This window comes from Oncorhynchus mykiss, chromosome 18, assembly GCF_057628025.1.
Source record: "Oncorhynchus mykiss isolate SJ-2025 chromosome 18, ASM5762802v1, whole genome shotgun sequence".
In the NCBI taxonomy this organism is placed as follows: domain Eukaryota; kingdom Metazoa; phylum Chordata; class Actinopteri; order Salmoniformes; family Salmonidae; genus Oncorhynchus; species Oncorhynchus mykiss.
In genome coordinates this window covers 12,253,801-12,280,394 of record NC_143039.1, presented here as the reverse complement: position 1 = coordinate 12,280,394, position 26,594 = coordinate 12,253,801, and the positions used below count along the sequence as shown (strand labels likewise).

At 40.4% G+C, this 26,594-nt stretch overlaps 3 protein-coding genes across 4 annotated transcripts in view; 2 read left to right on the top strand and 1 right to left on the bottom strand.

Annotated features, from left to right (window-relative positions):
- The window catches only part of LOC110513970 (uncharacterized), a 129,163-nt gene extending 123,864 nt beyond the window's left edge, over positions 1-5,299 (top strand). For both annotated transcript variants that reach the window (XM_090207058.1, XM_090207059.1), the window contains exon 3: positions 1,980-5,299. In XM_090207058.1, the coding sequence (XP_090063184.1) occupies positions 1,980-3,463 (1,484 nt within the window). In that variant the 3' untranslated portion in view covers positions 3,464-5,299. The remainder of the gene's footprint in view (positions 1-1,979) is intronic.
- Positions 1-26,594, bottom strand: part of LOC110516278 (uncharacterized) — a 249,588-nt gene that overhangs the window by 85,407 nt on the left and 137,587 nt on the right. The window lies entirely within an intron of this gene.
- Positions 11,125-25,859, top strand: LOC110528776 (uncharacterized). Its single transcript, XM_036951270.2, has 3 exons — positions 11,125-11,211; positions 13,018-13,266; positions 23,578-25,859. Exons 2-3 carry the CDS (start codon positions 13,164-13,166, stop codon positions 24,702-24,704), a joined length of 1,230 nt encoding a protein of 409 aa, XP_036807165.2. The 5' UTR covers positions 11,125-11,211; positions 13,018-13,163; the 3' UTR covers positions 24,705-25,859.

Genomic DNA, 26,594 nt, shown 5'->3' with positions numbered 1-26,594 from the left:
CAGACCTTATATGGCAGGTCGAAAACCTCAAGGAATATTTTTATTTTTTGAGGTCACAGGTTTTTTCAATGCTTGCCTATGGGATATACACATAGATAGGACCCATATAGCAGTTCCCATGGCTTCCACTAGATGTCAACAGTCTTTAGAAAGGGTTTCAGACTTGTTTTTTGAAAAATGAACAAGTATTTGTAGTTTTTCCAAGGTGTCCCCAATTACAAAAGTAGTCATGTTGCGCGCATCAACGAGAGTGCGCTCTTCGTTATTTATCTTTGCTATTGAACACACTATTCTCCGTCTGAAATATTATTGTTTATTTGGATATTAGAATACCTGAGGATTAATTAGAAACATCGTTTGACTTGTTTGGACAAACTTTTCCGGTAACTTTTTGGATTTGTTTGTGTGCATGTTGAACGAGTGAATTACTGAATCAAGCGCGCAAATTAAACTGATAGTTTTGGGATATAATGAAAGACTTTATCGAACAAAATGACCATTCATTGTGTAGCTGGGACCCTTGGGATTGCAATCAGAGGAAGATCTTCAAAGGTAAGTTATTTATTTAATTGCTGTCTGTGATTTTGTGACGCCTGTGCTGGTTGAAAAAGTATTTTGATGTGGGGTGCTGTCCTCAGATAATCACTTGGTATGCTTTCTCCGTAAAGCCTTTTTGAAATCTGACAACACAGTTGGATTAACAAGAAGCAACTTATTGCTCCTACTTGAGACTTGTCTCAAGTAGACACCTGGAAATGCAAATGCGCTACGCTAAATGCTAAATGTACTCGTTAAAACTCAAACGTTCATTCAAATACACATGCAGGGTATAGAATTAAAGCTACACTCGTTGTGAACCTAGCCAACAAGTCAGATTTTTAAAATGCTTTTCGGCGAAAGCATGAGAAGCTATTATCTGATAGCATGCAACACCCCAAAATGCCTGAATGCGACGTAAACAAAGATTTAGCTTAGCCGGCGCTACACAAAACGCAGAAATAAAATATAAAACATTCATTACCTTTGACGAGCTTCTTTCTTGGCACTCCTATATGCCCCATAAACATCACTATTGGGTCTTTTTTTCGTTTAAATCGGTCCATATATACCCAAAATAGCTTTCTATGGAAGCTGTGTGATTCAGGAAAAAACATTGTTTTAAAACGCTGCGTCATTTTTTTAAATTAAAAAAGTCGACGATAAACTTTCACAAAACACTTCTAAATACTTTTGTAATCCAACTTTAGGTATTAGTAAACGTTTATAATCTATCAAAATGATTACAGGGCGATGTATATTCAATAGCTCCTCGTCTTCAAATCAATGGCTGCCAATGTGCACATTCAAAACATCCTGGTGGAGACCGGAAGAAATTGAATCCAGTTAGTTGGATTTACCAAGAAAAAAGTCCCTGGAAAATGACGACAATGGCGACATCGTGTGGAATCTGTAGGAATTGCATGCAGGTCCATAATTAATTTTGTGCCCTTTTAACAACCCATGAAAGTGACGCATGGAAATAATTTTTAGCTTTCAGAGAGCAGTTTTTCTTGCGCTTTTCGATGAAACACACGATCTGTTATAGTCACAGCCGTGATTTAACCAGTTTTAGAAACTTCAGAGTGTTTTCTATCCACACATACTAATCATATGCATATACTATATTCCTGGCATGAGTAGCAGGACGCTGAAAAGTTGCGCGATTTTTAACAGAATGTTCGAAAAAGGAAGGGGTAGACTTAAGAGGTTTTAATGTAAGACACATGTATTTTCATGAATGTTTAATATTACGATTTTTGTATTTAGATTTTTCCTAGGTTCCTGCTTTCTAGGGAGTTTTTTGTGGCCACTGTGCTTCTACATCTGGATTGCTTGCTCTTTGGGGATTTTAGGCTGGGTTTCTGTTAAGCACTTTGTAACAACTACTGATGTAAAAACGGCTTCACACCAACTGACTGGTTCTTCTGATGTTCACACAGGATACCATGTGGAGACATTCTCTACATCCAGAGATCAACAGCAGGAAGATCAGAGAGCTAAGAGGTCTCATCACTGCCCACATTGTGAAGAGATTTTCCAATTTCTATCAAAGCTAAAAATACACCTAAAAATACACACAGGAGAGAAGCCTTATTCCTGCTCCGACTGTGGTAAATGCTTCAAAACAACAACTCAGCTAAAACTTCATCGGAGAACACACACAGGAGAGAAGCCTTATTACTGCTCTGACTGTGGAAAACGTTTTAAAACATCAACTCAGCTAAAAGTTCATCAGAGAACACACACAGGAGAGAAGCCTTTCTTCTGCTCTAACTGTGGGGCGAGTTTCTCTCATCTGGGCACCTTAAAAGCACACCAACGTATACACACAGGAGAGAAGCCTTACGTCTGCTCTGACTGTGGAACTAGTTTCTCTCAATTTTCCCACTTAAAAACACATGAACGTGTACATATAGGAGCGAAGCCTTACGTCTGCTCTGACTGTAGAAAATGCTTCACAACATCAACTGATCTAAAAGTTCATCAGAGAACACACACAGGAGAGAAGCCTTATTCCTGCTCTGACTGTGGAAAATGTTTTAAAACATCAAATGAACTAAAAGTTCACCAGAGAACACACACAGGAGAGAAGCCTTACGTCTGCTCTGACTGTGGAAAGAGTTTCTCCCAATTGTATACCTTAAAAACCCATGAACGTATACATTCAGGGGAGAAGCCTTACTCCTGCTCTGGCTGTGTAAAATATTTCAAAACGTCAACTGAGCTAAAAGTTCATCAGAGAACACACACAGGAGAGAAGCCGTATTACTGCTCTGACTGTGGAAAATATTTCAAAACATTAAATGAGCTAAAAGTTCACAGGAGAACACATACAGGAGAGAAGCCCTTCTTCTGCCCTGACTGTGGAACTAGTTTCTCTCAACTTTCCCACTTAAAATCACATGAACGTATACATACAGGGGAGAAGCCATACTCCTGCTCTGACTGTGGAAAATGTTTTAAAACATTATATGAGCTAAAAGTTCATCAGAGAACACACACAGGAAAGAAGCCTTACGTCTGCTCTGACTGTGGAAAGTGCTTCACAACATCAACTGATATAAAAGTTCATCAGAGAACACACTCAGGAGAGAAGCCTTACATTTGCTTAGACTGTGGAAAGAGTTTCTCTCAACTTTCCCACTTAAAATCACATGAACGTATACATACAGGGGAGAAGCCATACTCCTGCTCTAACTGTGGAAAATGCTTCAAAACATCAACTGTGCTAACAGTTCATCAGAGAACACACACAGGAGAGAAGCCTTATCACTGCTCTGACTGTGTAAAATGCTTCACAACATCAGCTAAGCTAAAAGCTCATCAGAGAACACACACAGGAGAAAAGCCTTACTCCTGTCCTGACTGTGGTGTGAGTTTCTCTCGACTTGATACTTTAAAAACACACCAACATATACATTAAGGAGAGAAGCCATACTCCTGCTCTGCCTGTGTAAAATGCTTCAAAACTGCAAATGAGCTAATAGTTCATCAGCGACCACATGCACGAGAGAAGCCTGCTTACGTCTGCTCTGACTTTTGGGTGAGTTTCTCTCACCATAGCAACTTAACACACCAGTGTAAACACACAGGAGAGATGCCTTACCTCTGCTCTGTGGAATGGTGGGCGTGTAACTCTAACTTCTAGCCAAAGTTTGAGTGTTTGAATCTCATCAAGGAGGACTTTAGCATTTGAGCTAATTAGTAACTTTGCAACTACTTACTACTTTTTAGCTATTACTTATCATGTTAGCTTAGCATGCAGCTACTTAGCATGTTTGCTAACCTTTCCCCTAAACCCATTTAACTCTACCTTAAACCCCTCACCTAGCTAACGTTAGCAACAACAAATTGGAATTCGAAACATATCATACATCTTACAAGTTTGCAACATATTGTATGAATAACAATGTGTAAAATAACATACATTTTAATTCTTAACGTACGATACGTCCTACAAGTCGTATTATACTGAACAACAATCTCAACGCAACAATTTCAAATATTTACAGGTTGTATAAGGAAATCAGTCAATTTAAGTCAATGAGACCCAAATCTATGGATTTCACATGACTGGGAAGGGGCTCAGCCATGGGTGGGACTTGGGAGGGCATGGGCCCACTTGGGAGCCAGGCCCAGCCAATAAGAAATAGTTTTTCCCCACAAAGGTCTTTATTACAGAAATACATTTTATTCAGCACCACCCCCCCCCCCACCCCCCCCACCCCCAGACATTCCTGCAGGTGAAGAGGTCCTGGGCTGCCGTGGTTTCATGTGATCTGCAGTTGTGAGGCCGGTTGGATGTCCTGCCAAATTCTCTAAAAGGACGTTAGAGGAGACTTATGGTAGAGATATAAATAGTTCTCTGGCAACAGCTCTGGTGGACATTCCTGCATTCATCATGACAATTGCACATTCCCTAAATTTGAGATTTGAGACATCTGTGACATTGTGTTGTGTGGCCTTTTATTGTCCCCAGCACAAGGTGCACCTGTGTAATGATAATGCTGTTTTATCGGCATCTTGATATGCCACACCTGTCAGGTGGATGGATTATCTTGACAAAGGCGGAAATGCTCACTAACAGGGATATTAACAATGTTGTGCACGACATTTGAGAGACATTAGTTTTTTGTGCATATAGAACATTACTGGATTTTTTTTGTTTCAGCTCATGAAACCAACAAATACATGTTTAGTTTATATATTGGTAATCAAACATACTAAATGGAGTGGTACGGATGTTTATTTTGTATAATATAATACATTTTGCTCTGAGACCAGGTTGTCCCTCTGCAGTATTCTGTGGGAAGGAGCTAGTATACACTTTTTTTATTGAACTAGGCAAGTCAGTTAAGAACAAATTCTTATTTACAATGATGGCCTAGGAACAGTGGGTTAACTACCTTGTTCAGAGTCAGAACAACAGATTTTTACCTTGTCAGCTCAGGGATTCGATCTAGTAACCTTTTGGTTACCAGCTCAATGCTCTAACCACTAGGCTACCTTCAGCCCCTAACATGTATCAGATAGAGATGGTATGATGATCACTTTTCACCACAAGTTTGGGGGGGGGGGGGGGATTGTTTTACAACTTTATTTAATGATACACAGTTTATGAAATGAATACATGTGTTTATTAATTGTCTTTAAAACTAGATGAGTTATTTTAGTTACTGATCATGAATGTGTTTGGATAACTGCATTGAAGCAAACTTTATTGATCTGCCAATGAAAAATAAAGTTACATGAATATGTACTGGTCAACCTCTTCTTCTCTTTAGTATTCAGTTCTTCATATTAGATCTGACAGTATGAATGGTTCTTATGGTTGTATTCAGTTCTTCATATTAGATCTGACAGTATGAATGGTTCTTTTGGGCTGAGTGCCTGGAGTGTTTTTGTATGACTACAGTCAGGAGTTCTCTCTGACCCTGTGACGTCACCAGCACATTAAGTACATTCATATTGAGATAGCCAGGTGAGACAACCACATATCACAGTAAATACATTTCTCCTCAATTAGTCAGTGTCACATTATTATTATTATTATTTGTATTTTAGTGGAGGGGGGGGGGGGGGTCCTCTTTAAAGACGTAGGTGTTTCAGACCATTTCTGGTAGTTATTCAGAGACTCTGCTTCACTGGCATCAGAGGGATGTGCTTTGACTGGGCTGAGAGGGAGCTTGACCTCCTGTAGCAGTGGGACGGCCATGAGACCAGAGGTGGCAGAACTGAGTGCTCGGGTTGGGATAAAGGGTTTGAGCCTGAAGGTAGAGATGTGGCAGTTCCTCTTGCTGCACTGTAAGTAAACACCATTGTCTTGTAGTGGATGTGAGCTTCGACTGGAAGCCAGTGGAATGTACGGAGGAGCAGGGTGACATGGGGGTACTTGGGAGAGTTAAACACCCAGATGGACTGCAGTGTTCTAGATACGTTCAGTGGACACCCATCATTCAGGGCAGGTGAGCCACCTGTTTTGAGCCCCACAGCTTTAGCGATAAAACAGTGTGAAATAAATGATTTGTTTGCAAACAATGTATAAAAACATATAATTGAGTTATTAATAAAGCTGCATACAAACATGGTCTTTTTTTGTATTCTTGAGTAAGGCAGCTCCAAAATGCAGGTCTTCAGCCTTCAGTGGAGCTGGGGCAAGCCAGCAGAAAATACAGAGTGCTGTGCCGTTATTGGCTCAGTGTTCTGTCATTCATGGGGACAATCCGTCACTGCCAAGTCTTAGGGTAGAACTTGAAAATTCAAGCCCCTTGGGTGCTGCAAGAGAGTTACATTTGAAGTGCCCATCCAAGAAGGCTCAAGGTCATTGTCCACAGATAAAATAACATCAAATCATGTGATATCTACAGTCGCTTTGATTGGACTGATCATGTCAACATAATACTTTCAAAATCTGAGCTAGCAGTCATCATCATGAATCAAGATCATGAATCTTTGTCATATGAAGAGAAATAATGAGAAATTATAGATAAAACGGTGCTATATCGGTGCTCATCGGCCGTTGGACATAAACATCAAATTGCAAATTCAACAATGAGTGGTTTGGAAGGAATCAGTGGCTAACTGCAAGAAGCATTGCAAAGCAATAATTAGCCTGCTATTCAGTGGAGTGGCTCTGTGGTCTCAAGTCTTAAGATTAAGGGGCTCTTTTCCTAGTTTAAAACTGTAAACATTCAACATTGGCAATGCTGTCAATGAAGCTTGATTTGTGCCGCGCTCAAAACAACTTAACTCGGTACTGAAAAATCTGACTTGAGTGAGTTCAATACAACTGGGAACTCAGGGGAAAAACAAGCTACGACTGAGAAAATACGTTTTGAACTCATCCAACTCGGAATTGTAAATTGGGAAGTCGGGCCTCTTTTTACAGCTATGACCTGAAGATCACTGACGTCATCATTTTTTCCTGAGTTCCCAGTTGTCTTGAAGCACCACAAATCCAGAGAATGCCAGACTTTGATGAAGTTTGATGACAAAATAAACCCACTAAGGACCGCCGCGCCACCTTCCTGTTCAAGTGAGCACAGCACAACAAGGTGAGTCCAAAAATGTCTTGTATGCTTCTGCATAAATGATGTAACATGCCAGGGAGATGTGTGTACTGTAGCTAAGAAAGTAATACCAAGTGTATGTTGTGTAGTAAGATGTTAGTAGCCCATGTGCCTCACCCTAATAATTTGGTCTTGTTTCACCTCTTAATTTTGCCTATTGTTCTGACTTGGTGGTTGACATGTAGCCTATAACATGTTTTTGAGAAATGTAATCATTGAATATTGTAAGAATTTTCATTGTCTGCTTATATGCTCCTTAATTTATCCAACGGTTCTGACTTGGCGTACAGGGAGAACACTGTAAGAACAGCCCATGTTCTTAATTCTGTCGCTGTACATTTCAAAAGTGCTGAACAAATAGTTATATTGACTATGTCCATCCTAGCTCGCTCATTAATGTATTAATCGAAATTACGGATTGCATCTTATCTGCTTGTCGTCCCCTTATGCCATAGTTTGTACATCTCAAATGTCAGTAGAAACCACATTTGTTTAAGTAAGTCAGCCATGTTACTTTAAAAGACAGTAAATGAGGCTGAATGAACTGTTTCATTGCCAGACATGGTTCCGCTGATAGCCAGGTGTAGCAGTGGTAAATTGTTGGGACTATGCTGTTGGGTCCTAACAGTTTGTGGGCACCGTTTCTCACTGTTATAGTGCAATTAATGTATTGTTTAGTGGCTTTGCTGGCATGCGTCCATTTTTTAAATTTTATTTAACTAGTCAAGTCAGTTAAGAACAAATTCTTATTTACAATGAAGGCTTACCCCAGCCAATCCCGACCGATGCTGGGCCAATTGTGCGATTCCCTGTCCAATCATGGCCAGATGTGATTCAGCCTGGATTCGAACCAGGGACTATAGAGACGATGTCTCTTGCACTGAGATGAGGTGCCTTAGACCGCTGCGCCACTCGTGAGCCCTTAAAAGGTTTGCCCCCAATGTGAGGCAGGAGTTTACGGCACAAGCAGGGAGCCCATTCAACAGAGATTTGAGAAATATTTTGGTACTCTTCTCCAGATTTGTTCCTCACCACAAACCTGTCTCAAAGCTCGACAGACAATTTCTTCGACCTCGTTGCTTGGTTTTTGCTCTGACATGCACTGTCAACTGTGGAACCTTATATCGACAGGTGTGATCCTTTTCCAATCATGTCCAATCATTTGAATTTGCCACAGGTGGATTCCAATCAAGTTGTAGAAACATCTCAAGGATTATCAATGGAAACAGGATGCACTTGAGCTCACTTTCGAGTCTCAGGGCAAAGGGTCTGAATAAATCAAATCAAATGTTATTTGTCACATACACATGGTTAGCAGATGTTAATGCGAGTGTAGCGAAATGCTTGTGCTTCTAGTTCCGACAATGCAGTAATAACCAACAAGTAATCTAGCTAACAATTCCAAAACTACTACCTTATAGACACAAGTGTAAGGGGATAAAGAATATGTACATAAAGATATATGAATGAGTGATGGTACAGAGCGGCATAGGCAAGATACAGTAGATGGTATTGAGTGCAGTATATACATATGAGATGAGTATGTAAACAAAGTGGCATAGTTAAAGTGGCTAGTGATACATGTATTACATAAAGATGCAGTAGATGATATAGAGTACAGTATATACGTATACGAGATGTATATGAGATGGATAATGTAGGGTATGTAAACATTATATTAGGTAGCATTGTTTAAAGTGGCTAGTGATATATTTTACATAATTTCCCATCAATTCCCATTATTAAAGTGGCTGGAGTTGAGTCAGTGTGTTGGCAGCAGCCACTCAATGTTAGTGGTGGCTGTTTAACAGTCTGATGGCCTTGAGATAGAAGCTGTTTTTCAGTCTCTCGGTCCCAGCTTTGATGCACCTGTACTGACCTCGCCTTCTGGATGATAGCGGGGTGAACAGGCAGTGGCTCGGGTGGTTGTTGTCCTTGATGATCTTTATGGCCTTCCTGTGACATTGGGTGGTGTAGGTGTCCTGGAGGGCAGGTAGTTTGCCCCCGGTGATGCGTTGTGCAGACCTCACTACCCTCTGGAGAGCCTTACGGTTGTGGGCGGAGCAGTTGCCGTACCCGACAGGATGCTCTCGATTGTGCATCTGTAGAAGTTTGTGAGTGCTTTTGGTGACAAGCCGAATTTCTTCAGCCTCCTGAGGTTGAAGAGGCGCTGCTGCGCCTTCTTCACAATGCTGTCTGTGTGGGTGGACCAATTCAGTTTGTCTGTGATGTGTACGCCGAGGAACTTAAAACTTACTACCCTCTCCACTACTGTTCCATCGATGTGGATAGGGCGGTGTTCCCTCTGCTGTTTCCTGAAGTCCACAATCATCTCCTTAGTTTTGTTGACGTTGAGTGTGAGGTTATTTTCCTGACACCACACTCCGAGGGCCCTCACCTCCTCCCTGTAGGCCGTCTCGTCGTTGTTGGTAATCAAGCCTACCACTGTTGTGTCGTCCGCAAACTTGATGATTGAGTTGGAGGCGTGCGTGGCCACGCAGTCGTGGGTGAACAGGGAGTACAGGAGAGGGCTCAGAACGCAAACCTTGTGGGGCCCCAGTGTTGAGGATCAGCGGGGTGGAGATGTTGTTGCCTACCCTCACCACCTGGAGGCGGCCCGTCAGGAAGTCCAGTACCCAGTTGCACAGGGCGGGGTCGAGACCCAGGGTCCCGAGCTTGATGACGAGCTTGGAGGGCACTTACCAAATAAGGTATTCATTTGTATAAATTTGCAAAAATATCTAAAAACCTGTTTTCGGTTTATCATTATGAGGTATTGTGTTTATATTGACGAGGGAAAAATGAATTTAATCCATTTTCAAATAAGGCTGTAACGTAAAAAAATGTGGGAAAAGTCAAGTGGTCTTGAATAATGCCCTGTATGTGATTCAAACTACAGATGTAAGGTTCTGAAGTGGTAAACACAATGGCATAATGGAAAATGCATATCCAATGGTTATCTCTGTATTAGTATTATCCACATTTAAAACAACTAGGTAGAGCAGAGAGGACAGAGCATGTGGCTTTGTAACACACCTTGGTAGAGCAGTGGTTATCTCTATTAGTATTATCTCTATATTAGTATTACCAACATTAAAACTCCTAGGGAGAGCAGTGGTTATCTCTATTAGTATTATCTCTATATTAGTATTACCAACATTAAAACACCTAGGTAGGGCAGTGGTTCTCTCTGTATTAGTATTATCTCTGTATTACCCACATTAAAACACCTAGGTAGAGCAGTGGTTCTCTCTGTATTAGTATTATCTCTGTATTACCCACATTAAAACATCTAGGTAGAGCAGTGGATATCTCTATTAGTATTATCTCTATATTAGTATTACCAACATTAAAACACCTAGGTAGAGCAGTGGATATCTCTATTAGTATTATCTCTATATTAGTATTACCAACATTAAAACACCTAGGTAGGGCAGTGGTTATCTCTATTAGTATTATCTCTATATTAGTATTACCAACATTAAAACACCTAGGTAGAGCAGTGGTTATCTCTATTAGTATTATCTCTATATTAGTATTACCAACATTAAAACACCTAGGTAGGGCAGTGGTTCTCTTGGTATTAGTATTATCTCTGTATTACCCACATTAAAACACCTAGGTAGAGCAGAGAGGACAGAGCATGTATCTTTGTAACACACAGGTGTTTCATCTCCACACTGGGATGATTTTAACAGTGCAACGCCACACAGGCCTCATGCCTCTCAGGTAGGAGGGTACCAGAAGAAAAATAATAAAAAACACAAAACTAATGAAGGAGCACACAGTCACCAACAATATATCCCTGGCGTCAATACTTTCAACTGGCTCAGCTCGCTGTTACAGTACAGCACCACCAAATTCCATTCATTAAGTAACCATCTGTCTTATGGGACCATAATGTAACATATCACACTATTTTGAGAGTCTCGGATTTATATTAACCTTACAGTAGGTGGCAGCAGACAGGTTATATTTGTGTAAATGTCAGTATACCAGAGAAGAAGATGACGCTGTTGCATTGTCGAGGTGGGGAACAGGAAGTTCCGGGTCGAAACGACAGAACTGTGCTGTTGTGTCCGTTTCAAATGTATCATTGTAGGTATGTAATAGCATGTTTAAAATTTCTAATGTCGAAAGAATATATAACATGCTTGGCAACAAATCCGTTTCACGCCTTGTAATGGTTTTAATTGTATGTGTTATTTTGGAGTCTAACCGAGTTAGTGAAGAACGTGATTAAAAACGATTTTACAAGTCACATAGATAGACTGGGTTTGTCTGAGTGTATGTACATAATTTCGTCAAAGTCATTTCATAAAGATTCCAGTTATTTAAGTTTGTTTTTACATGTTCTTGGTTTTGTGTAAAACGTTTATGAGCTGGTAAATAGCCTTGTCCAAACCATCCTGTTCTCGCGAGTTTACATACACTGTTTCGTTAATGTAAGCTCGCGAGATCAAGATGATTCAAAAAAGGCAAGTCAAATGGCGGCTTCAACGGTTTCGGTCGTCTTTCTAGGAGTTTTCTCGTGGTGAAAATCAAAATAGAGGGAAGCTAACTGAAGTTATCCTTCACCATTTGGAGAGCGAGGCCAACTGCATGGAATGGCGTCGATTAATGCGAATGAATGGGAGCACGTGTCAAACTCATTCCATGGAGGACCAAGTGTCTGGGTGTTTTCGCTCCACACCTGTACTTGATTAATGAATTAAGGTCACTATTTAGAAAGGAACTCCCCTCATCTGATTGTCTAGGTTTTAATTGAAAGGAACACCTGATGCGATTTGGCCCTCAATAGAATGAGTTTGACACCCCTGAAACGATGGAAATTGAGAGTTTGAGAAGCAACAGCTGTGCTGGAATGCGATCAATGTGGGGGACAGTTGTGATGATATGGAGCGGGAGGATGAGGGCCTAGTATGTGAATGTTCTCTGTAGTGGGAAGACATAGGAAGAACAGAGATAATGATACTGGAAGCAGGGGTGCATGTAGTATAGTAACTAGAGGCCCAAGGTAGGGAGCTAGAGTAATAATGTGGAAAGTTGGGATGGTGTTTGAGGAGAACACAGGGCCTCATTCACACCCTGATTAACCAAGGCCATAAAAAGAGGTGAAGTTAAACTGGGATGCAGCCGTGTAAACGAGAACTTGTTCTGAACGAGCCTACCTGGTTAAATAAAGGTGAAATAAAACATTGAAAGTGGTAGATTGTTAATATCTTGTGCTGGTCAGGTTCAGCAAGGGAAGATTCTTCAATTGGAAAATCATAATGGGACGAAGCTCAGAAGCCATGACCCTGGAGCTGATGCTACATTGAAGGGAGTAATAGTCTCTGAGGTCCCAATATCTATGTCCATGGATGATATTGTTAAAGAACATGTGAAGGGAGACAGTGGTTGAAGCCTAAAGGTTGATCAGTAGGAAAGAGGGTTAAAGAAGTCACAAAGTGCTGTACAGAAACGCAGCCTAAAACAACAAACAGCAAGCAATGCAGGTGTTGAAGCACAGTGGCTAGGAAAAACTCCCTAGAAAGGCCAGAATCAAGGAAGAAACCTAGAGAGGATCCAGGCTTTGAGGGGTGGACAGTCCTCTTCTGGCTGTGCTGGATGGAGATATTCATAGATGACCGAGAGGGCAAATAATAATAATCACATTGGTTGTCGAGGGTGCGACAGGTCAGCACCTCAGGAGTAAATGTCAGTTGGCTTTTCATTGCCGATCATTGAGTTTCTCTACCGCTCCTGCTGTCTCTAGAGAGTTGGAAACAGCAGGTCTGGGACATGTAGCACATCCGGTGAACAGGTCAGGGTTCCATGACAGCAGGCAGAACAGTTGAAACTGGAGCAGCAACAGTGACACTGTCAAGAAAATAACTTTTGTGTCCGTTTGTCTTTATTACTACAGACCGACTCAGATTAAGTCTGAGGCCGTTAACGTCAACAGTGAGGACAAACCAATCGTGTCACTCTCCTTCCACACTGAGTAGAAACCTACAGTCACTGGGTCCTGATTGTGACAGTGGAGCCCAGTCTGCACTGCAGGATCCAGAGATGGCATCAGTGAAGCTGGAAGACTGCAGTCAAACACTGGAGCTGAATGCCAACATTAAAGATGAAGAAGAGGAGGAGAAGATTAGGACAACTGTTAGTCATGGTAAGAGCTGGTTCTATCTATAAGTTATCTTCCTATATTAGACCTCCATAGGTTATGACCAGTCTATTGCCAGGTTGAATTCTGTAATTCTGACATCACACATCCCTGAACAACTCAAAACTTCACAGCGAAGCAAAACATTTAAAAACTTGTCACGCCTGCCTTTGCCCACACATTGTCTCAAGAATGCTGAAAATGTTTAATACCCTCAGTCACCAAGTTAGGCATACAGGAAACACTGTGCACCTGGCAACCTTGGTTAGCGTGCACTGAGCCCGGCCCGCCACAGGAGTCGCTGGTGCGCGGTGAGGATATCCCTACCAGCCAAACCCTCCCTAACCCGGACGACACTATGCCAATTGTGCGTCGCCGGTCGCGGCCGGTTACGACAGAGCCTGGGCGTGAACCCAGAGTCTCTGGTGGCCCTTAACCACTGCGCCACCCGGGAGGCCCTCATAAAGGGTTTTCTAATGATGAATTAGCCTTTTAAAATGATCAACTTGGATTAGCTAACACAACGTGCCATTGGATCACAGGAGTGATGGTTGCTGATAATGGGCCTCTGTACGCCTATGTAGATATTCCATAAAATATCTGCCGTTTCCAGCTACAATAGTCATTTACAACAATAACAATGTCGATACTGTATTTCTGATCAATTTGATGTTATTTTAATGGACACAAAATGTGCTGTTCTTTCAAAACAAGGACATTTCTAAGTGACCCCAAACATTTGAACAGTAGTGGATATTTAATATTTTGTATATATCAAGTTGTAGAAACATCTCAAGGATGATCATTGGAAACAGGATGCATCTGAACTCAATTTTGAGTCTCTTGTTTATAAAAAAAAAATGTTTTTATACATTTTCAAAAATGCCTAAACCTGTTTTCACTTTGTCATTATGGGGTATTGTGTGTCGATTGCTGAGGATATTTTTGTATTTAATTATAGAATTAGGCTGTAATATAACAATGTGGAAAAAGTCAAGGGGTCTGAATACTTTCCGAGGGCACTGTCAGACCCCTTCCCATTTCTCCCATTTTGGTACGTTACAGCCTTCTTCTAAAATTGATTCCATGTTTTTCCTCGTCAATCTACACACAATATCCCATAATGACATCACAATATCCCATAATGACATCACAATACCCCATAATGACAAAGCCAAAACAGGTTTTTAGAAATTCTTGCAAATGTAATTTTTTTAAATAATAATAATAAATAATAATTTCAGACCTTTTGCTATGAGATGATCATTGAGATGTTTCTACAACTTGATTGGAGTCCACCTGTGGTAAATTCAATTGATTGGACATGATTTGGACATGCACACACCTGTCTATGTCAGGTCCCACATTTGACACTGCATGTCAGAGTTAAAACCAAATCATGAGGTGGAAGGATTTGTCCGTCGAGCTCCGTGACAGGATTGTGTTGGCACAGATCTGGAGACAGGTACCAAAACATTTCTGCAGCATTTAAGGTCCCCAAGAACACAGAAGCCTCCATTATTCTTCAGTGGAAGAAGTTTGGAACCACCAAGACTCTTCCTAGAGCTGGCTACCCGGCCAAACTGAGCAAATGGGGGGAGAGGGGCCTTGGTCAGGGAGGTGGCCAAGAACCCGATGGTTCTTCTCTGTCAGAGCTCCAGAGTTCCTCTATGGAGATGAGAGAATCTTCCAGAAGGACAACCATCTCTGCTGAACTCCGCTAATCATGCCTTTATGGTAGAGTGCCCAGACAGAAGCCACTCCTCCGTAAAAGGCACATGACAGTCCGCTTGGAATTTGCCAAATGGCACCTAAATGACTCTGACCATGAGAAACAAGATTCTTTTGTCTGATGAAACCAAGATTGAACTCTTTGGCCTGAATGCCAAGCGTCATGTCTGGAGCAAACCTGGCACCATCCCTACGGTGAAGCATGGTGGTGGCAGCAGCATGCTGTGGGGATGTTTTTCAGCGGCAGGGACTGGGTGATTAGTCAGGATCAAGGGACAGATGAACGTAGCAAAGTATAGAGAGATCCTTTATGAAAACCAACTTGAGAGCAATCGGGACCTCAGTCTGGGGTGAAGATTCACCTTCCAACAGGACAAGCACACAGCCAAGACAAGCACACAGCCAAGACAACGTGGGAGTGGCTGAATGTCATTGAGTGGCCCAGCCAGAGCCCGGACTTGAACCCGATCAAACATCTCTGGAGAGACCTGAAAATAGCTTTGCAGAGACGATCCCCATCCAACCTGACAGAGCTTGAGAGCTTCTGCAGAGAAGAATGGGAGAAACTCCCCAAATACAAGTGTTCCAAGCTTGTAGCTTCATACCCAACAAGACTCAAGGCTGTAATCGCTGCCAGAGGTGCCTCAACTAACTATTGTATAAAGGGTCTGAATACTTACGTAAATGAAATATTTCAGTTATTTCTAAAAACCTGTTTTTGCCCTTGTCATTATGGGGTATTGCGATGTCATTTTGGGGTATTGTGATGTCATTATGGGGTATTGTGATGTCATTATGGGGTATTGCGATGTCATTTTTGGGTATTGTGATGTCATTTTTGGGTATTGTGATGTCATTTTGGGGTATTGTGATGTCATTTTGGGGTATTGTGATGTCATTTTGGCGTATTGCGATGTCATTTTGGGGTATTGCGATGTCATTATGGGGTATTGTGATGTCATTATGGGGGTATTGTGATGTCATTATGGGGGTATTGTGATGTCATTATGGGGGTATTGTGATGTCATTATGGGGGTATTGTGATGTCATTATGGGGTATTGTGATGTCATTATGGGGTATTGTGATGTCATTATGGGGTATTGCGATGTCATTTTGGGGTATTGCGATGTCATTTTGGGGTATTGTGATGTCATTTTGGGGTATTGTGATGTCATTTTGGGGTATTGCGATGTCATTATGGGGTATTGTTTGTAGATTGATGTGAAGGGGAAAAAAACGATTTCATCAATTTTAGAATAAGGCTGCCCCCACACCACTAAACTTCCGGCGCCGACAGAGATGGCCGCCTCGCTTCGCGTTCCTAGGAAACTATGCAGTTTTTTGTTTTTTTACGTGTTATTTCTTACATTAGTACCCCAGGTCATCTTAGGTTTCAATTTTTTTTGGAATTGTTAGTTAGATTACTTGTTGGTTATTACTGCATTGTCGGAACTAGAAGCACAAGCATTTCGCTACACTCGCATTAACATCTGCTAACCATGTGTATGTGACAAATAAGATTTGATTTGATTTGATTTAATGTAACAAGACGTGGGAAAAAAATCAAGGGGTCTATTTACTTTTTGAATGCGGTGTTGATGTTATTTCATGCTACTGAGACTTGTATGGATGACACCAGTATTGCCAGCATTTGTTTTATTCACTGGTCTATCTGGAGTGATCAGAGAGGAGACTAAAGAAGTGAAGTAGACAAACTGCCAGTGTTTTAAAGTTCTCTGAAATTAGTCTGTGTAGTTACTAACCCTTGTGATGTTGAGTGGAGGATGATATCGCTCATCATTTTCACCACTTTTGCCTCTTATTAGTTTTTGACTCCTACCCAGTTTTAGAATAGTTTGATTCCCCTTCCCATACAGTCTACTGAAATGAATACATACACTACCGTTGAAAAGTTTAGGGTCACTTAGAAATGTCCTCGTTTTGAAAGAAAATTGTTTTTTTTTGTCCATTAAAATCACATCAAATTGACCATTATTAATACAGTGGAGATGTTGTTAATGTTGTAAATGACTTGTAGCTGGAAACTGATGATTTTTTAAAATGGAGTATCTACATAGGTGTACAGAGTCCCATTATCAGCAACCATCACTCCTGTGATCCAATGGCATGTTGTGTTAGCTAATCAAAGTTGATCATTTTAAAGGGCTAATTGATCATTACAAAACCCTTTTGCAATTATGTTAGCACAGCTGAAAACTGTGGTGCTGATAAAAGAAGCAATAAAACGGTCCTTAGACTAGTTGAGTATCTGGGTCATTTGTCGGTTCGATTACAGGCTCAAAATGGCCAGAAACAACGACCTTTCTTCTGAAATGAAGGCTATTCCATGTGAGAAATTTCCAAGAAACTGAAGATCTCGTGCAGTTCTGTGTACTACTCCCTTCACAGAACAGTGCAAACTGGCTCTGACCAGAATAGAAAGAGGAGTGGGAGGCCCCGGTGCACAACTGGGCAAGAGGACAAGTACATTAGTGTGTCTAGTTTGAGAAACAGACGTCTCACAAGTCCTCAACTGCCAGCTTCATTAAATAGTACCCGCAAAACACCAATCTCAATGTCAACTGTGAAGAGGCGACTCCGGGATGCTGGCCTTCTAGACACTATTCTGGTTAGAGACTGTTTGCATTGTTCTGTGAAGAGAGTAGTACACAGCGTTGTACGAGATCTTCAGCCGTTTCCAGCTACAATAGTCATTTACAACATTAACAATGTCTACACTGTATTTCTGATCACTTTGACATTATTTGAATGGACAAAAATGTGCTATTCTTTCAAAAACATGGACATTTGTAACTTTAGAATGTATTCATTTATTTCATCACTAATGGTAGTGTATTTAAAAAAAAAAAATTAACCTTTATTTAACTTTCTTAGCATACTGGTTATTGTCCAGAATTTCCGATGACTGACGTGCCCAAAGTAAACTGCCCAGAAGCTAGGATATGCATATACTTGATAGCATTGGATAGAAAACACTCTGAAGTTTCTAAAACTGTAAAAATGTCTGTGGGTATAACAGAACTGATATGACAGGCGAAAACCTTGAGTAAAATCCACCCGGAATTTTTATTTATTGAGGTCAAAGATTTTTTCAATTCTTGCCTATGGGATATTCAAATTGATAGGACCCAGATTGCAGTTCCTTTGGCTTCCACTAGATGTCAACAGTCTTTAGAAAGGGTTTCATGCTTGTTTTTTGAAAAATGAGTAATTGTAGTTTTTCCAAGATGTCCCCCATTAGAAAAGTAGTCATGTTGCACGCATCAACGAGAGTACGCTCTTCGTTATTTATCTTTGCTATTGAACACACTATTCTCCGTCTTAAATATTATTGTTTATTTACATATTAGAATACCTGAGGATTAATTGGAAACTTCGTTTTACTTTTTTGGACGATCTTTACTGGTAACCTTAAGGATTTGTTTGTGTGCATGTTGAACGAGTGACCTACTGAATCAAGCGCGCCATCTAAACTGATATTTTGGGATATAATGAAGGATATTATCGAAGAAAACGACCATTCATTGTGTAGCTGGGACCCTTGGGATTTCAATCAGAGGAAGATCTTCAAAGGTAAGTGATTTATTTAATTGCTGTCTGTGATTTTGTGACGCCTGTGCTGGTTGAAAAAGTATTTTGACGTGGGGAGCTGTCCTCAGATAATCGCATGGTATGCTTTCTCCGTAAAGCCTTTTTCAAATCTGACAACGCAGTTGGATTAACAAGAAGCTTTTAAATGATGTAAGACACTTCTATTTTCATGAATGTTTAATATTCCGATTTTTGTATTTTGAATTTCGCGCTCTGCAATTTCACCGGATGTTGTCGTCGGTGTCCTGCTAGCGTTTGGACATAGGCAAGTCAGTTAAGAACAAATTCTTATTTTCAATGACGGCCTAGGAACATTGGGTTAACTGCCTTGTTCAGGGGCAGAACGATAGATTTTTACCTTGTCAGCTCGGAGATTCGATCTTGCAACCTTTCGGTTGCTCTAACCACTAGGCTACCTGTCACCCGGTATGGCCAGAAGAGTGGTCTGGTCACCACTCTGCCTGGTTCCTCTCGGTTTCTTCCTAGGTTCCTGCTTTCTAGGGAGTTTTTTTGTGGCCACTGTTCTTCTACATCTGCATTGCTTGCTCTTTGGGGATTTTAAGCTGGGTTTCTGTTAACCTCTCTGGGACCGTTTGGTACGCGAGCGTCCCACCTTTCAACTGCCAGTGAAACTGCAGGGCGCCAAATTCAAAGCAACAGAAATCCCATAATTAATATTCCTCAAACATACAAGTATTTTACACAATTTTAAAGATACAATTGTCGTTAATCCAACCAGTGTCCGATTTCAAAAACTATTTTCGGCGAAAGCAGAACATATCGTTATGTTAGGTCAGAGCCAAGTCACAGAAAGCATTCAGCCATTTTCCAACCAAAGAGTGGAGTCACAAAAAGCAGAAATATCGATAAAATTAATCACTTACCTTTGATGATCTTCATCAGATGACACTCCTAGGACATCATGTTACACAATACATGTATGTTTTGTTCGGTAAAGTTCATATTTATATCCAAAAATCTAAGTTTACATAGGAGCGTTACGTTCAGTAGTTCCACAACATCCGGTGATTTTTGCAGAAAGCCACATCAATTACAGAAATGCTCATAATAAATGTTGATGAAAATACAAGAATTATGCACGGAATTATAGATACACTTCTCCTTAATGCAACCGCTGTGTCCGATTTCAAAAAAACTTGACCAAAAAAGCATAATCTGAGTACGGCGCTCAGACAACAAAATCAAGCCCAACAAATGTCCGCCATGTTGGAGTCGAGAGATGTCAGAATAACATGATAAATATTCACTTACCTTTGATGATCTTCATCAGAATGCACTCCCAGGAATCCCAGGTCCACAGTAAGTGCTTGTACTGTTCGATAATGTACATAATTTATTTCAAAACAGCTCCTTTTGTTGGTGCGTTCAGTACACAATCTAAACTCACCAAGCGCGTTACTAGTTTCAGACGAAAAGTCAAAAAAAGTTCCGTTACAGTCCATAGCAACATGTCAAACGATGTTTAGAATCAATCTTTAGGGCGTTTTTAACATTAATGAAGATTTATGTTCCAACCGGACAATTCCTTTGTCTGTACAAATGAAGTGGAACGTAGCTAGCTACCTTTCACGTGAGCGCGCCAGACTGAGGCTGTGGCACTCTGCCAGACCACTCACTCATAGAGCCCTTATGAGCCCCTCCTTTAGAGTAGAATCCTCTAAACAGGTTTTAAATACTGTTGACATCTAGTGGAAGCCTTGGGAAGTGAAAAATAACTAACATCACACGGTATCTTCAATGAGTTGAGTTGAATAACTACAAACCTCAGATTTCCCAATTCCTGGTAGGATATTTTTCTCAGGATTTTACCTGCCATATAAGTTCTGTTATACTCACAGACATCATTCAAACAGTTTTAGAAACGTCAGAGTGTTTTCTATCAAAATGTCCTATTTATATGCATATTCTAGATTTTTCGGCTGAGTAGCAGGCAGCTTAATTTGGGCACGTTTTTCATACAAGCTACCCAATACTGCCCCCTACCCCAAAGAAGTTAACTTCACTAGGGTAGGGGGCAGCATTTGGAATTTTGGATGAAAAGCGTGCCCAAATTAAACTACCTGCTACTCGGGCCCATAAGCTAGGATATTCATATAATTAGACGATTTGGATAGAAAACACTGTTAAAATAATGTTAAAATAATGTCTGAGTATAACAGAACTGATATGGCAGGCGAAAACCCGAGGAAAATCCAACCAGGAAGTACTATTATTTTGAAAGGCTGTTTTTCCATTGAAAGCCTAGTCAGAGCCAAGTCACAGAAAGCATTCAGCCATTTTCCAACCAAAGAGTGGAGTCACAAAAAGCAGAAATATCGATAAAATTAATCACTTACCTTTGATGATCTTCATCAGATGACACTCCTAGGACATCATGTTACACAATACATGTATGTTTTGTTCGGTAAAGTTCATATTTATATCCAAAAATCTAAGTTTACATAGGAGCGTTACGTTCAGTAGTTCCACAACATCCGGTGATTTTTGCAGAAAGCCACATCAATTACAGAAATGCTCATAATAAATGTTGATGAAAATACAAGAATTATGCACGGAATTATAGATACACTTCTCCTTAATGCAACCGCTGTGTCCGATTTCAAAAAAACTTGACCAAAAAAGCATAATCTGAGTACGGCGCTCAGACAACAAAATCAAGCCCAACAAATGTCCGCCATGTTGGAGTCGAGAGATGTCAGAATAACATGATAAATATTCACTTACCTTTGATGATCTTCATCAGAATGCACTCCCAGGAATCCCAGGTCCACAGTAAGTGCTTGTACTGTTCGATAATGTACATAATTTATTTCAAAACAGCTCCTTTTGTTGGTGCGTTCAGTACACAATCTAAACTCACCAAGCGCGTTACAAGTTTCAGACGAAAAGTCAAAAAAAGTTCCGTTACAGTCCATAGCAACATGTCAAACGATGTTTAGAATCAATCTTTAGGGCGTTTTTAACATTAATGAAGATTTATGTTCCAACCGGACAATTCCTTTGTCTGTACAAATGAAGTGGAACGTAGCTAGCTACCTTTCACGTGAGCGCGCCAGACTGAGGCTGTGGCACTCTGCCAGACCACTCACTCATAGAGCCCTTATGAGCCCCTCCTTTAGAGTAGAATCCTCTAAACAGGTTTTAAATACTGTTGACATCTAGTGGAAGCCTTGGGAAGTGAAAAATAACTAACATCACACGGTATCTTCAATGAGTTGAGTTGAATAACTACAAACCTCAGATTTCCCAATTCCTGGTAGGATATTTTTCTCAGGATTTTACCTGCCATATAAGTTCTGTTATACTCACAGACATCATTCAAACAGTTTTAGAAACGTCAGAGTGTTTTCTATCAAAATGTCCTATTTATATGCATATTCTAGATTTTTCGGCTGAGTAGCAGGCAGCTTAATTTGGGCACGTTTTTCATACAAGCTACCCAATACTGCCCCCTACCCCAAAGAAGTTAACTTCACTAGGGTAGGGGGCAGCATTTGGAATTTTGGATGAAAAGCGTGCCCAAATTAAACTACCTGCTACTCGGGCCCATAAGCTAGGATATTCATATAATTAGACGATTTGGATAGAAAACACTGTTAAAATAATGTTAAAATAATGTCTGAGTATAACAGAACTGATATGGCAGGCGAAAACCCGAGGAAAATCCAACCAGGAAGTACTATTATTTTGAAAGGCTGTTTTTCCATTGAAAGCCTATCCACCATACAAAGACCCAGTCTTCCTCAACATGTGACCAGTCTTTAGGCATTGTTTCAGATCTCTATGGCTTCCTCAACACGTGACCAGTCTTTAGGCATTGTTTCAGGCTTTTACTCTGAAAAATGAGGGAGATACACCGCTTTCAATGAGAGGACAGTGGAAATTTCCATCCATGAGCCAGGCACGTGATCGGGAGCGCGCATTTCTTGTTTACCTTTTTCCATTGACGAAGCTTTTGTCCGGTTGAAATATTATTGATTATTTATGACAAAAGCAACCTGAAGATTGATTTTAAACATCGTTTGACATGTTTCTACTATCTTTTATTGTGTTTTTTTACTTTTTGAGAGTGCTTATTGGGCCTTTGGATTTCTGAACTAAACGCACCAACAAAACTGAGGTTTTTGGACATAAAGATGAACTTTATCGAACAAAACACACATTTATTGTGTAACATGAAGTCCTGTGAGTGCCATCTGATGAAGATCATCAAAGGTAAGTGATTCATTTTAATGCTATTTCTGACTTTTGTGAAGCTCTCCATGGTTGGAAAATGGCTGTATGGGTTTCTGTTTCCAGTCGCTGAACTAACATAATCGCAGAGTGTGCTTTCGCCGTAAAGCCTTTTTGAAATCTGACACAGCGGTTGCATTAAGGAGAAGTTTATCTGTATTTGTATGTTTAACACTTGTATCTTGTATCAATGTTTATGATGAGTATTTCTGTTTTTTGATGTGGCTCTCTTTACTTTCATCGGATGTTTGTTTGAGACAATGCATTTCTGAACACAACACACCAATTTCAAATGAGGTTTTTGGACATAAAGATGAACTTTATCGAACAAAACACACATTTATTGTGTAACATGAAGTCCTGTGAGTGCCATCTGATGAAGATCATCAAAGGTTAGTGATTAATTGAATCGCTATTTCTGACTTTTATGAGACCTCTCCTTGGCTGGAAAATGGCTGTTTGGTTTTCTGTGACTAGGTGCTGACCTAACATAATAATTTGGTGTGCTTTCGCCGTAAAGCCTATTTGAAATCGAACACTGTGGCTGGATTTACAAGAAGGTTATCTTTAAAATGGTGTAAAATAATTTTAATTGTGGGATTTGAACCAGACAGGTTACGCACTTTGTGACAACTACTGATGTAAAAAGTGTTTCATAAAATACATTTGATTAACATATATATCACACCAAGTGACTGTTTTTTCTGATGTTCACACAGGATACCATGTTGAGACATTCTCCACATCCAGAGAGCAACAGCAGGAAGATCAGAGAGCTAAGAGGTCTCATCACTGCCCACATTGTGAAGAGATTTTCCCATTTCTATCACAGCTAAAAATACACCTAAAAATACACACAGGAGAGAAGCCTTACTCCTGCTCTGGCTCAGGAAAATGCTTCAAAACATCAACTGAGCTAAAACGTCATCAGAGAACACACACAGGAGACAAGCCGTATAACTGCTCTGAGTGTGGAACTAGTTTCTCTAAATTTTCCATCTTAAAAACACATGAACGTGTACATACAGGAGAGAAGCCTTACGTCTGCTCTGACTGTGGAAAATACTTCACAACATCAACTCATCTAAAAGTTCATCAGAGAACACACACAGGGGAGAAGCCATACTCCTGCTCTGACTGTGGAAAACTTTTTAAAACATCAAATGAGCTAAAAGTTCACCAGAGAACACACACAGGAGAGAAGCCTTTCTTCTGCTCTGACTGTGGGGCAAGTTTCGCTCAGCTGGGCACCTTAAAAACACACCAACGTATACACTCAGGAGCGAAGCCTTATTCCTGCTCTGACTGTGGAAAATGTTTTAAAACATCAAAAGAGCTAAAAGTTCATCAGAGAACACACACAGGAGAGAAGCCTTACTCCTGCTCTGACTGTGGAAAATACTTCACAACATCAACTCATCTAAAAGTTCACCAGAGAACACACACAGGAGAGAAGCCTTATTCCTGCTCTGACTGTGTAAAATGTTTTAAAACATCAAAAGAGCTAAAAGTTCATCAGAGAACACACACAGGAGAGAAGCCTTTCTTCTGCCCTGACTGTGTAAAATGTTTTAAAACATCAACTCAGCTCAAAGTTCATCAGAGAACACACACAGGAGAGAAGCCTTATTCCTGCTCTGACTGTGGAACTAGTTTCTCGCATCTTTCCAACTTAAAATCACATGAACGTATACATACAGGGGAGAAGCCATACTCCTGCTCTGACTGGGGAAAATGCTTCAAAACGTCAACTGTGCTAACAGTTCATCAGAGAACAGACACAGGAGGGAAGCCTTATTCCTGCTCTGACTGTGGAAAAAGTTTTAAAACATCAAATAAGCTTTAAGTTCACCAGCGAACACACACACAGGAGAGAAGCCTTATTACTGCTCTGTTTGTGTAAAATACTTCAAAACAGCAACGAAGCTAATAGTTCATCAGAGAAAACACGCATGAGAGAAGCCTGCTTACGTCTGCTCTGACTTTTGGGTGAGTTTCTCTCACCATAGCAACTTAACACACCAATGTAGTCACACAGGAGAGAAGTCTTACTCCTGCTCTGTGGAAGGGTGGGCGTTTAACTCAAACTTCTAGCCAAAGGCTGCTGCGTTTAGAATCTCATCAAGGAGGACTGTAGCATTTTAGCTAATCAGCAACTTTGCAACTACTTACTTACTACTTTTTAGCTATTACTTAGCATGTTAGCTTAGCATGCAACTTTGCAACTACTTACTACTTTTTAGCTATTACTTAGCATGTTAGCATATCATACATATTACAAGTTCGTAACATATTGTATGAATAGCAATGCGTAAAATAACGTAAGAATTGTAATTCGTAACATACGATACTTCCTAGAAGTTGTATTATACTGAACAATTTAAACACAACAATTTCAAAGATTTATAGTTTGTATCAGGAAATCAGTCATTTTAAATAAGAGGCCATAATCTATGGATTTCACGACTGGGCAGGGGAGAGAGAATAAAGTAGACGGCACGGGTCAAAGTAATTGATTTATGACCCTGTGTCATGATGACGTGTACATGTCCAAATATGGGCCTCCGGCCAGGCCATCCTGTTCCTGTGGTCACGTGTTAGAGGGTGTGTGTTATTTTATATCTATATTGCATCCTTTGAAGTAGTCATGGTGATTGATGTCTAGGGGCCTGGTTGAACTGGGGGGGTTGAGTGTTTGAACTTTTGAACGTGTATGTCCCCCACCCCCAGTTTTATTGCCCTTATGGTTGTTATCTGATGAAGCAGGAATGTCCTGGGGTATTGGCTGTGGCATATGCATTTTAAATATCCAGAACAAGGCCTGTCACAAATATTACCGAAGGTGGCTCCCCTTCTTGTTCGGGTGGCGCTCGGCGGCCGTCGTCGCCGGTCTACTAGTATTTTACCTAAGGGTACTATTTTGTTTTTATAGTTACTCCTGTGTTGGGTATAACTATTTTGTTCCTTTGATTTTGGACATTAAAGCGTGTTTTTTCCCACATCCTTTGCTCTCTGCGCCTGACTCCACACCCATTCACTCATTGAGTGTTACAGTCTGAATATTTATGCAAATAAGGTATTCATTTGTATAAATTGACAAATATGTAAAAAACTTTTTTCACTTTGTCATTATGTGTATATTGATGAGGGGTAAAAAATGCATTTAATCAATTTTTGTATAAGCCTGAAACGTAACAATATGTGGAAAAAGTCAAGGGGTCTTGTATAATGTATATGCTTTAAACTACAATTTAAGGATCTGAAGTGGTAAACACAAAGGCATAATGGGAAATGCATGTCCAATGGTTATCTCTGTATGAGTCACATTAAAACACTAGGTAGGGAAGTGGTTATCTGTATTAGTATTACCAACATAAAAACACCTAGGTAGAGCAGTGGTTATCTCCGTATTAGTAATATCTCTGTATTACCCACATTAAAACACCTAGGTAGAGCAGTGGTTCTTTACGTATTTGTATTATCTCTGTGTATCTCTGTTTCCCACATTAAAACACCTAGGTGTGGTTCTCTCGGTATTAGTATTATCTCTGTATTACCCACATTAAAACACCTAGGTAGAGCAGAGAGGACAGAGCATGTGGCTTTGTAACACACAGGTGTTTCATCTCCACACTGGGATGATTTTAACAGTGCAATGCCTCTCAGGCCTCATGCCTCTCAGGTAGGAGGGTACCAGAAATAAATGAATAAAAAACACAAAACTAATGAAGGAGCA